Genomic DNA, 10,154 nt, shown 5'->3' with positions numbered 1-10,154 from the left:
CAGACCGGGAACAGGGTAGGACCCCAGAGAAGGATGGAAGTCCAGGCAGCGGGCAAGTGCCCAGGAGGTGACAGGCTTGGGGAACGCGCCTGACCCTGGAGGGAGTGCCCAGTTGGCAGCTCACCGAATCTCATGCAGCTTCACGATCTCGTTGGTGACCACCACAAGGACCAGGGAGAGGCAGCCCAGGAGCCATGTCACCAGAGGCACGTCCTCCAGGCCAAAGTGGACACGGCTGTCCCTGTGCGTCCACAGCTGTAGGTCCACTGCCGTCTGGCCCACCTGCCCCAGCAGGCTGCAGGGGGGAAGTGACAGCCCTGCGTGAACCTGCCTCTTCTTGCCTCCTGCCCTGCTTTTCCCAGTACGAGTAGCTCAAGGGGGGACAGCACTCAACCTCTGGCTCAACTCCTGCCTTCGAGCCCCCTAGTCTCTGCCGAAGTCCCCTGCCCCTCCCCCACCTCCGCCCGAAGATACTCACACCACGGGCACCGTCACGGCCCACCAGAGGTTTGTCAAGGGGCTCTTTCTCCACAGGGGCTTGGTGCGATGCACGTGGGTGATAGAAATGAAGACTGGAGAAAACAGGGCCAGTGGGCAGTGTTAGACTTCCCACCGGCCGAGGCCTTGCCCCCGGGGTGCCCCACTGGCCGCCACCGGCCCCCTCCCTGGGAGCCTCTCACCCGTGTGCAGGACGGTCAGGGCCGCCGTGAGCTTCTGGGCCGTCAGCAGCCCGTTGGCAAAGTCGTCAAACCAGGCTGGAGCTGTGTCGGCATGACTGCCAAAGCAAGGGGTGGACTCAGCCCCCTCTGGGCCCCGGGAAAGTGGGCAGGGGGCGGGCGAGGGGGGGGTGGGATCAGGACCCACCTGCTCAGCATGATGGAGGAGCAGTTGGTGAGGTTGCGGGCCCGGGAGCTGTCACAGAAGCTCTGCAGCGTGAAGCCAAAGCAGATGAGGCACGAGCTGACGGTGAGGCTGAATTTGAGCAAGAAGCAGAGCAGGAAGTAGTGCTGGGTCTGCAGAGAAGAGGGAGGCCTGTCACTCCCATGGCAGCGGCCCCTCCGGCACCAGGCGCGGCGGGCTCTCCAGGACACGGGCAGGCCCAGGGGCGGAGGACGCTTCCCGGCTCCACACCACCACCTCCCCTGCGGTTGGCGTAAGTCCTGATGGAGGCCCCTACCTCTCTCTCCCCCAAGGCTCCGTCCCCTCCACGCACCCGTCCCTCAGAAAGGCCCAGGCTCACAGGGCTCCACGTTGCTTACCTTCTTAGGAATGGACTGAAGGTTCTTCCCCGTGGCCATAGACATGATGGAGCTATGCGGGGGCTTTCCCAGCAGAGAGATGCTGAAAAGCAGGGACTTGGTGAAGCGTGGCGACTGTGGCCTTCTGTCCCCCAATTCCCGCATGGGTAGCCTTTCGGGAGTTTTGGGACGCGAGGGGGGGTCTGAGGAGATGGGATAAGACGAAGGAGAGAGAGCCCCCCAGTGCCCTCTGCACCAGGAGACGTGAGCACTAAGCGGGTCTCACAGAACCTGGGCTCCTGGGGCTGCTCGGTGACATCCCAACCCTGCCTGCCTGGGCACGGAGGGGCAGAATGACTCTCACCTGAGCAGAGGGTAGCAAAAGCAGGACAGCCACAGGATGTCAGTGGTACTCAGCAGCGGTGGCAGCTGAACCAGACAAGATAGGAACTGGACCAGGAGAGCCCAGGAAGCATGATTAGATTCTAGCAAACAGTGGGATGCCTGGAGCCCCAGGACCGCCTGGCCCTGTGCCCAGAGAGGTGCCCAGAGGAGCTGGGGCCACAGGGGCCACTATTCTGCTGATGGGATCATTACCGAAAGCCCAGGGGTTTCACAGAGGCTAGGGGGCCCCTAGGCTGTGCCGCATCCCCCGGAACTGCCACCTCAGACTCAACTGGCCCTGGGCGGGGGAAGCGGGCGGGGGAGGGGCAATGCCTGTGCCGGCCCCACCTCACCTGGATGACCACGAGAGTCAACTGGCATTGCAGCAGGAAGAGGAAGCACTTGCGAATGCCATAGGTGGCGTGCCGAGCCTAGGGACCGGGAGGGACAGATTGTGGCCAGGCCTACAGCTGACAGATCTCAGCCAAGAGCCAGATGCCCCAGATGCTCCTGCTAGGAAAGGGTGGAGGCAAATAACAGTGCCCGGGAAAGGCTCTCTTGCAGGTACATCTGCCCTAGGGAGCCCAGGTGGAGCCTGTGTCACTATTCCCCACCCCATGCAGGCCCCACGTCCCACCGCCTTCCCGAGCCCCCACCTGCTCAATGAGCCGGATGATGCTGATGGTCTCTTCTTGGCGAAATGTCAGGGAGCAGGGCAGGCTGTTGAGCTGCCCTGAGAGCTGCAGGGGAGAAAGGCCATCCGAGGCCTGGGCCATGCTGGTGCTGGTGGCGTAGCCAAAGGTCTCCCAGGAGCAGCGGGATGGGTACAGGGGATCCAGGGCGATGCTGCTCAGCGCAGGGGGAAAGCATACCCCTCAGCGACACTCCGCAAAGACCCCATCCCATCGCCCATAGGACTAGGCAAGCACCTGCTCCCTCTCTTTCCACCATGTCCAGGTCCCTCAGTCCCAATTAGGGCAAGATCAGCCGTGGAACATGCCCCAGCCCGTGTAAGCCCCCGCTCTAGGATGTCATCCTGACCTGATGTCGCTCTGGAGGAAAAGGCAACTGTTCCTGAGGTTGGCAGAGCTGCCCAGGCAGCAGGTCACCTCCCCATATTCCTGCATGATCTTGATCATCTCACACATGGCTGGGGTGGGGTGCAGTCGGGGGGCACAAGAGTCAGGTAGGCAGAGCCCTGTGTGAGGCTCTGGGAAGAGACCCACGGGGCAGGAGAGCAGGAGACAGGGGAAGCAGGCCCCTCTTGGGGACAATCCTACCCCCAGGAGCATGAATATCATGGAAGGATTGTCACTTCTGACTCCCTAGAAAGGGCACACCCACAGCTCCAGCCCCCTGGATTCCCAAGCTCGTCCAGCCCAGATTCCTCTACGGTACTCACTCTCGGGGGTACAGTCGGTGAACAGGGGCACTAGCAGGGGCACGTTGTCAATGTTCTGCAGGTGGGGACGCACCTGGTGGATGCCTCGGGGCAGCTTGGCCTGGAGAGAGCAGAGATGCCAGGAGCCTCAGGACTGGGGAGAAGGGTCCGTCCCTCCCTGCCCCCCTTCTCGGGGCCAGTGACTCAGCTACCTCTGGGGGTGAAGGGGCACAGACCCTGCCGTCATACCCGGTTGCAGTCCTCCAGGAAGCTGGGGAGGTCACTGTCTGTCGGCTGGAAGCTAATGAGGTCAGAGTGACCCTCCTCCTCCATCAGAAGGAGCCCTTCTGCATCGTCTCGGGACACTGTGGAGATGAAAGCCTGTCCTTCACCTTGGAGTCAGCCTTTCTGGGGGCCTTTCCTTGCCCTGAAGATGGCAGAGAACTTCCTGCATCTGGGTCTCCTCTCCTTCGCTGTCAACTGTTGTTACCGCGGGGAGACGAGAGCCATTTTCCAAGGGAATGTACTTATCAGGAAGGATCTGCGGAGGCTCTTTCTAGCTGCAGCTCCCAGGAGAGAAGTGCCCACACCCACCTCGTCCCCACCACAAAACTTCGCCCTTACCCTGATTCAGGTCATCATGCAGGGAGCCAGCATGGCTAGGGCTGGAGGGGGGGATCTCAGAGCCAGGCATGTCCCCATTGGGCGTGAGAGAGATGTGGCAGTTCCAACCTGTCTCCAGGCCCATCTTTTCTGCAAACACCTGCAAAAGGCAGATGGCCATGAACAGATGGGCCCACAAGCCCATGGGAGAAAGGATCAGGGGCAGCAGAGAGGGGTGGCTCTCCCCACCTTGCTTTTGAGCTCATCCTCCAAAGAGAAGTAGACGAAGCGGATGCAGGCATTGACCAGCCCGTCGATGAGGCGCACGATGTCCAGCCGGGCCTGGTACTGGGAGGACACCATGCCCATGAAGATCTGGCCGCTCAGGGCCTGCATACAGTCTTCCTTCTCCAGCACCTCCCCGATCCCTTCTTCAGGTAGGCACAAGGCACAGAGCCCGGCCAGGAACACCCAGGAGCCAGCAGATTCCAGGAGGCGGCCCAGGCCACACACACAGATGCCACACCCAAATCAATGAGCACGTGGGCCCCGGGGGACCACACACAGCCACGCACACACACAGCCAAGACATACAAAGGAGCCAACGGACACAGGAGAAAAGACAACGAGAGGTACTCATCAGTCAGGTGACAATCCTCAGGAGTAACGATAGAGCCCAGCCCTGGTCCAAGGCTAGGGGGCTGCCCTCACTCTCAGCAATGGCCTCAATTCATGGTCTTTTGGGTCATAAGACCCCTGTGAGTCTGTCTGTTTGGTGGAGTGGGGAGGGGCAGGGTGGCTCTGAGTCCCTCTGTTTCAGCAGGGTTGTGACCTGGCCTTTTGTCTGATTCAAGTAAGGCCAATGTTCTATAAATACTGCTATTTTATAACTTTCAAAGAAAGCCCTTTGCTATCCAGTATCCCACCGGAGTGTCACAAGAAACCTGTGAGGAGAGCAGAGCAGAGCAAGCACCTACCTATCCACGAGAAGGCTAAGGGACTGGCTCACATCACCAGGCGGTAAGTGCCACCTTGATGCTGCGCCCACTGTCCCCTCTGCTATCATGGACTCCACGGCCCTCCGGAAGCCCTCCCCACTCGGGGCCCCCACAGGGACGGATGTGCACGGTACCGTCAGAGCTCCAGCTGTTGCGGCGGGTGCTGAGCTTGATGGGGACAGTGCTGGGCAGCTCGCACATGGTGAAGATGCTGCTTTGGCCAGGCGCCTGCACCAGCTCAATGCACTTGCCGTTGAGTTGAGAGGACAGGGCGCAGCTCATGGGCTTGTAGGCAAAGGCAGAGCAGTAGCCAGACAAGCAGGCTCGCTGGTAGAAATCCAGCACTTTCTTTCTGCCAGGGAAGCAGGGCAGGAGTGAGGCGAGCAGTCCTGAGATGCCCCCCTGCCCGTGGGCCGGCGGGAAGGCAGATGGCAGGGCGGTCTGCGACCAGCACTGGCATGTGCCTCCTCACCCACCTGTCAGAACCCGAAAGAGGGTAGATGTCGGCCCCGTCCCAGAAGTCCGTGCAGGCCTCTAAGACCACGTCCGCCGTGCCATGGGACAGCATCTGTTCTGTACCTGAGGCAGGGAGGAAGAGGCCGAGCCGTGAGTGCCCCAAGCCACCGCTGCCCTCCTCCCGGCTCACTCACTCAGGGAACACCCTGCCATCCTCGAGAAGGGTGCTAAGGAGACCTTGGGGGTCTCCACACAATACCCCAGGCTTATGTGGGAGGTGCCGGGCTTGTGATACAGACACTAGGCCGCCCGTCCTTCAAACAGTCCCGGCCCCTGTGGCCACGCCATCCCAGCCCCAGTCCCCAAATCCAATCCCTGCCACGTGCAAAGAAGACTCGGGACGTTATCTAGCGCTCATCTGCCCAGGCTGCCCCTAAAGAGGGATGCCTAAAAGAAGCTCCGCCCTGCCAAGCTCCAGGAAGGTCTGGCCTGATGCTGGCCAAGCCTGGAAGGCTCACTGGTGGTGGTGTCCTTGATGAAGAGGCTGATCATGTGGCTGAGGGGGGGGCGCCGCTTGGTGACACAGGAGAGCCTTCCCAGCGAGGTTTCCTTCACCATCTCGGCACTGGGGAGGCGGTAGAGTGCAAGGTGGTTTTCCTGTTTGAAGAGCTCCTTGGCCCCAGGAGTGAAGCCTGCAGGGGGAGGGATAGCAACTCAGAGCGTCCGGGAGGAAGCACCTGCACCGCCCTCCCTGGCACGGAGACAAGCCGAGTCAGGCTGGGCTGCTTCCTTTCCCCTGCTCATCCCGCTGTTGGTTACTTTCCAAGACGAGATGAGGAAGCACTGCCGAACGGTGCCTGGTTAAAGGGGGTGGTCAGAGCCTAAGAGGGCTGGGGCACTGGCTGGCTCAGTTGGTTGAGCGTCCGACTCGATTTTGGCTCAGGTCATGATTTCACAGTTCATGAGTTCGAGCCCCACATCAGGCTCTGTGCTGACAGCATGGAGCCTGCTTGGGATTCTCTCTCCCTCTCTCTGCTCCTCCCCTGCTTGCATTCTCTCTCTCAAAATAAATAAATAAACAGTAAAAAAAAAAAAAAAAAAAAGAAGCTAAGAGGGCTGACGGCGCTCTCCATGCGGCCACAGGGCACCAGTAGGTTCGGAAGCGGCGGCCAGCATACCTATGAGGCGGGCCAGCTCGCAGAGGCCCCAGGGTACGTGCACGGGCAGGACGGCGCTGTGGCTCTCCTGCAGGGCGATGTTGCACAGGTGGTCTGAGAACCGGCACAGCCGCTCCGTGACGCTGGCGTTACACAAGTTCAGCAGCACGTTGAGACCCAGGGGCTTCAGGGAGGTAAGGTGCAGCTGCCAGTTGGAGTCATCGAACTGGATGCAGGAGGGGTTCTGCTGGTCCTGTGACAGGCTCAGCATCTCCAGGTGGTAGTCACACACAAAGTCCTCCGCTTCGTAGGGCTCGCCTTCCAGTCCGGGCTGGGCCTCGAGGAAAACGTGGAGGGGAGAGGACAGCGTCAGACTGGAGGGTTCGTGCTCACGCTCTGTGCATCCCTCCCCGACACCCTCTCCCTGCCCTTGCTGGCCTTCAGCTGCTTCTAGTAGCTACCCCCAACGATGGCAGTACCCAGGCCAGGGAGGGAACAATGAAGGATCTCTTTCAGGCGGGTGGAAATATTTTAGAGGAAGCCGCCAGCTTTCTGTCTTTAGAAGGTGGTAACTAGGAGAAAGGGCCTCGCCCCGACCAACTACCATCCGCGAAATCCAGAAAGGGAGAAAGGGCCTACTTCCCGGAAGGGTCCCAGATGAGGCCTTGGGAGACGGCCCTGCCTGGCCAAGCCTGGCGGCCTGGGAATGGAGGCCGTGACATCTGCACCCCATAGCCTCTTCGGCGGGGAGGCCGGGACACCCCACGGCTGCTCTCCACCTTCCTCTCACCTTGCCAGGCTCTTCTTCACCACCCTCTGTGTCCCTGCTGAAGCTCACATTGGAGCCCGACGGGTGTTTGCTGCGGCCGTGTGCTTTGTGGCAAGAGTAGAACTCAGGGGGCTTGGGACCGTCACCGGGCCAGTCACCGCGTTCCTGCTCATTGGAAAGGTGCAGGGAAGTGTTCAGGGAGCCAGCCAGGAGGGCATCTCGTTCGTGGGGCTGAAGAGAACAAGGAGCACAGGCCTCGGACTGGGGTCCCAACGGCTGCCACGGACCAAGGAGGCAGGGCAGTTACGTCCCTTCACTGCTGGCTGTGGGGGCTCCGCCTCAACTGCCCAGCAGACCCTAATGGCGCTCGAGCCGTCCTTCTCCGTCTTAGCCTCGCCCTCCCCGAGGCCACCGGCCGGGCCCAGAGCTGGGTCCCCGGGAGCCGGCCATACCTCCTCCTCTACCTCGGGGTGGCAGAAGGAGCGGGTGGACAGGTCATCTGTTAGGTCCTCGTGGCTGCTGTGGGGGGGCTCCACCTTCCCACTGAAGAACAACACGGTCTCCGGGCTGGGGTTTGGCCACGACAGGATCCCCTGTTTGTCCACACAGCATAGGACCTGCAGGGAGAGACAGGAATTGGGAAGGGGGCTTGGCATTCCCCAACTTGCCAGGGTCCGCGTAAGTGGCAGAAAGGCACCCCACACATAGCCAGGCGGCAGGCCAGCTGAGGCGGGGTCCTCCCACGGGGCCCAGCCTCACCGTGACAGAGCCCAAGCTGTGCAACAGGCTGGAACTATGGCTCAGCGTCGGCGACGTCCCCTGGATCACCCGCAGGAAGTGACCCCAAATGCAGCGTAGCATTTCCTGGCGGAAGAGGCAAAGTCCAGCATTATTTCCCTAGAGATAGCCTCTGGGGCCAACAGAGGAAACAGCGCAGGGATGCCAGGAAGTTGGGGTTGGAGAGGCATTTGTCTGGGCAAAGCGCGCTGCCCTCATGAGACAGGAGACTCAATGGCCACAAGGCAGGGGAGCCCCAGGGTTCCACAAGGGGCCAGCTTGAGGGAGCTCGGGTCGGTGCCTACGGGGGCCTGGGGCCAAAGGTGTCCCAGGTGAGCATACCTGAGAGGAGACGGCTTCTGTATAGCTGCTGAGAGTGTCCTCCGAGAACTTGGCCAGCTGCGCAGAGAAGAGGGAGCCGGCTCAGGGGGCCACCCTCACACAGGCCTCCGAGCTGGAAGGTGGGGGGCCCCACGCCAGCAAGGCTCCGAACGCCATTGGTAAAGGATACCTGGGCAGTCCCCGAATCCCCTGTCTGCTGAGCGCCAGGACAGACGCTCACCGGCCTCTCCCAGGCCTGGCCTGGAGAGCTGCCCAAGTCCTGCCCACATGCCGGGCCCCCATTCGCTGGGCCCCCATTCGCTGGGCACCCTCTGCACCCATTCGCTGGGCACCCTCTTTTTGCTCCTGGTTTGTATTCTTTTTGCACTGTCCCCCAGATGCCTTGGAACAACCTACCAAGGAGCTGGGAGAGGCCTTGCTCATCTGAGCCAGGACGCGGGCTTCTCCACAGGCGGTCGCCAGAACCCAGAGGGCTGGAAAGAGCAGGGGGAGGACGGGCAGGACGCCGTTCACCTGGGAAAGCGCGAACCACACTGAAGGCTCCCAAGGAGCTGCTGGCCTGGAAGGAGGGAGGGAGGGAAGGGCTTCCCCGGCCCTGAAGCCATTCCCTGAGTAGAAAGGGACAGCTGTCCAGGGCAAGAAGAGAAGAAGGAAAGCAGGCATTCTTAAGTTTGAAGCCTGAGGGACCCTGGGGCTACAGAGAGGAAGGAACAGTCAGGGCGCCATGAGGGGACCCAGGCTCCACAGAAAGTGCAAAGCACGACAGTCGGGATAGGGTGGGGGTTACCTGTAGCTGGAGGAGGGTGTACTGCCAGGACGTGACCCCAGGGGCATTCAGCATAAAGCGCAGGGCATTGGTGATGAGGAAGCCGGCCTTTGGGGCACAGGAGAGGTGCAGCCTTAGCCCCCACCACCCAGAGAGACACTCGGGCTCTAAGGTTCCCTTTCCTCTGCCCACTTACACGCCCCCAACCCCAGCACTGGCCAGCTCACTCTGGGATCCCTGTCTTCACTCACACGCTCACCTGAATCTGGCCCTGAGGCTCCCCCTTTCTCTTGGCCCTCTCCCCTGCCCCGCGCGGCCCGCCTCACGCACCAGGACCACAGGCACAGCGTAGTGCAACATCACCGACTGCACCGTGAACCGCTCGTTGTCCAGAGCAGTGACTGGGCGGGACAGGGCCATGTCCAGGCACCACCTGCAGAAAGGGGTGACCCTACAGTTGTGCAAGCTCTCAGGAAGAGGCCAGAAACATGCACCTTTACGGGGCATCACTGAGTCAGGCAATCTCTCCTATTCCCTGGCCCCCACCAAGTCCCCCGCCCCCCAAGAGAGGGGTCTGGGGCAGCCTCCAGAGCTGTCCCCTCAGAGTTCCAACAGGGGGGAGAGGAACAATCACCCAGTCTAGGAATGCTCATGAGACACTAAAGAAAAGACCCCATAGAGGTGCCTGCCCTAAGGGAACCTCAGCGTAAACAAGGCTCCTCGTCACCCACCCCCTGCCCCCAGCTCACAGAGCCACTAGGGATGAGGATAAGTCAGGGGACAGAAGGAAGGCAGGGTAGCAACCCTACCTGATGTTGTCAATCACAGGGGTCTCAAGGACGCGGAAGAGTCTGTGCTGCTGGGGGTTCTGTGGCCCTTTCTTCACTTCTCCCCTGGGGGAAGGGGGTGGAGAGAAAGGGGGAAACAGGTCTCCCGGCTCTAAGACAATGTGTTCATCATCCTGCCAGGGAGGAAGGGGGAGGAGGTTGAGGGCAATTAACAGGTTCATTCGGAAGCCACCCTTCCTTGACAATTCCAGCTAAATGGAAGCAGTTCATTGGGTTAGGGACCATCAGTTAGCAAAGAGTCAGCTGTGGGGCGGAGGGTTGGGGCAGCTGTGGAACTGGATTCCCACAAGCTTAAGGGGCAGAGAAAAGAAAGAACAGTCCAAGAAGGAGAAAAATATTCTAGCCCTTCTCTGTTCTCCTAAGAGCCCTTGCCAAGAAGCCTGTGAGCTGGCCAGGAAGCTTCAGGATTAAGCCCTGGGGCCCTCCCACCATTGC

At 60.9% G+C, this 10,154-nt stretch overlaps 1 protein-coding gene across 17 annotated transcripts in view; it reads right to left on the bottom strand.

Moving 5' to 3' along the window:
• Positions 1–10,154, bottom strand: part of TMEM94 (transmembrane protein 94) — a 33,830-nt gene that overhangs the window by 1,262 nt on the left and 22,414 nt on the right. For 5 of the 17 annotated variants that reach the window (XM_043585262.1, XM_043585261.1, XM_043585276.1 and 2 more), the window contains 25 exons: positions 9,681–9,832; positions 9,202–9,304; positions 8,893–8,979; positions 8,502–8,618; positions 8,106–8,162; positions 7,746–7,850; positions 7,439–7,603; positions 7,008–7,217; positions 6,239–6,554; positions 5,579–5,752; positions 5,081–5,183; positions 4,739–4,956; positions 3,856–4,037; positions 3,628–3,766; positions 3,253–3,368; positions 3,025–3,124; positions 2,664–2,772; positions 2,279–2,468; positions 1,976–2,053; positions 1,603–1,688; positions 1,260–1,341; positions 865–1,013; positions 681–775; positions 479–572; positions 125–295 (listed from right to left, as the gene is read on the bottom strand). In XM_043585262.1, coding sequence (XP_043441197.1) covers positions 125–295; positions 479–572; positions 681–775; positions 865–1,013; positions 1,260–1,341; positions 1,603–1,688; positions 1,976–2,053; positions 2,279–2,468; positions 2,664–2,772; positions 3,025–3,124; positions 3,253–3,368; positions 3,628–3,766; positions 3,856–4,037; positions 4,739–4,956; positions 5,081–5,183; positions 5,579–5,752; positions 6,239–6,554; positions 7,008–7,217; positions 7,439–7,603; positions 7,746–7,850; positions 8,106–8,162; positions 8,502–8,618; positions 8,893–8,979; positions 9,202–9,304; positions 9,681–9,832 — 3,398 coding nt within the window. The remainder of the gene's footprint in view (positions 1–124; positions 296–478; positions 573–680; positions 776–864; positions 1,014–1,259; positions 1,342–1,602; positions 1,689–1,975; positions 2,054–2,278; positions 2,469–2,663; positions 2,773–3,024; positions 3,125–3,252; positions 3,369–3,627; positions 3,767–3,855; positions 4,038–4,738; positions 4,957–5,080; positions 5,184–5,578; positions 5,753–6,238; positions 6,555–7,007; positions 7,218–7,438; positions 7,604–7,745; positions 7,851–8,105; positions 8,163–8,501; positions 8,619–8,892; positions 8,980–9,201; positions 9,305–9,680; positions 9,833–10,154) is intronic. The other 12 variants (XM_043585267.1, XM_043585279.1, XM_043585272.1 and 9 more) reach the window with 6 other exon arrangements.

This window comes from Prionailurus bengalensis, chromosome E1 (assembly GCF_016509475.1).
Source record: "Prionailurus bengalensis isolate Pbe53 chromosome E1, Fcat_Pben_1.1_paternal_pri, whole genome shotgun sequence".
NCBI lineage: Eukaryota > Metazoa > Chordata > Mammalia > Carnivora > Felidae > Prionailurus > Prionailurus bengalensis.
The sequence above is the reverse complement of the archived record's forward strand: the minus strand, read 5'-3'. Positions and strand labels throughout refer to the sequence as shown.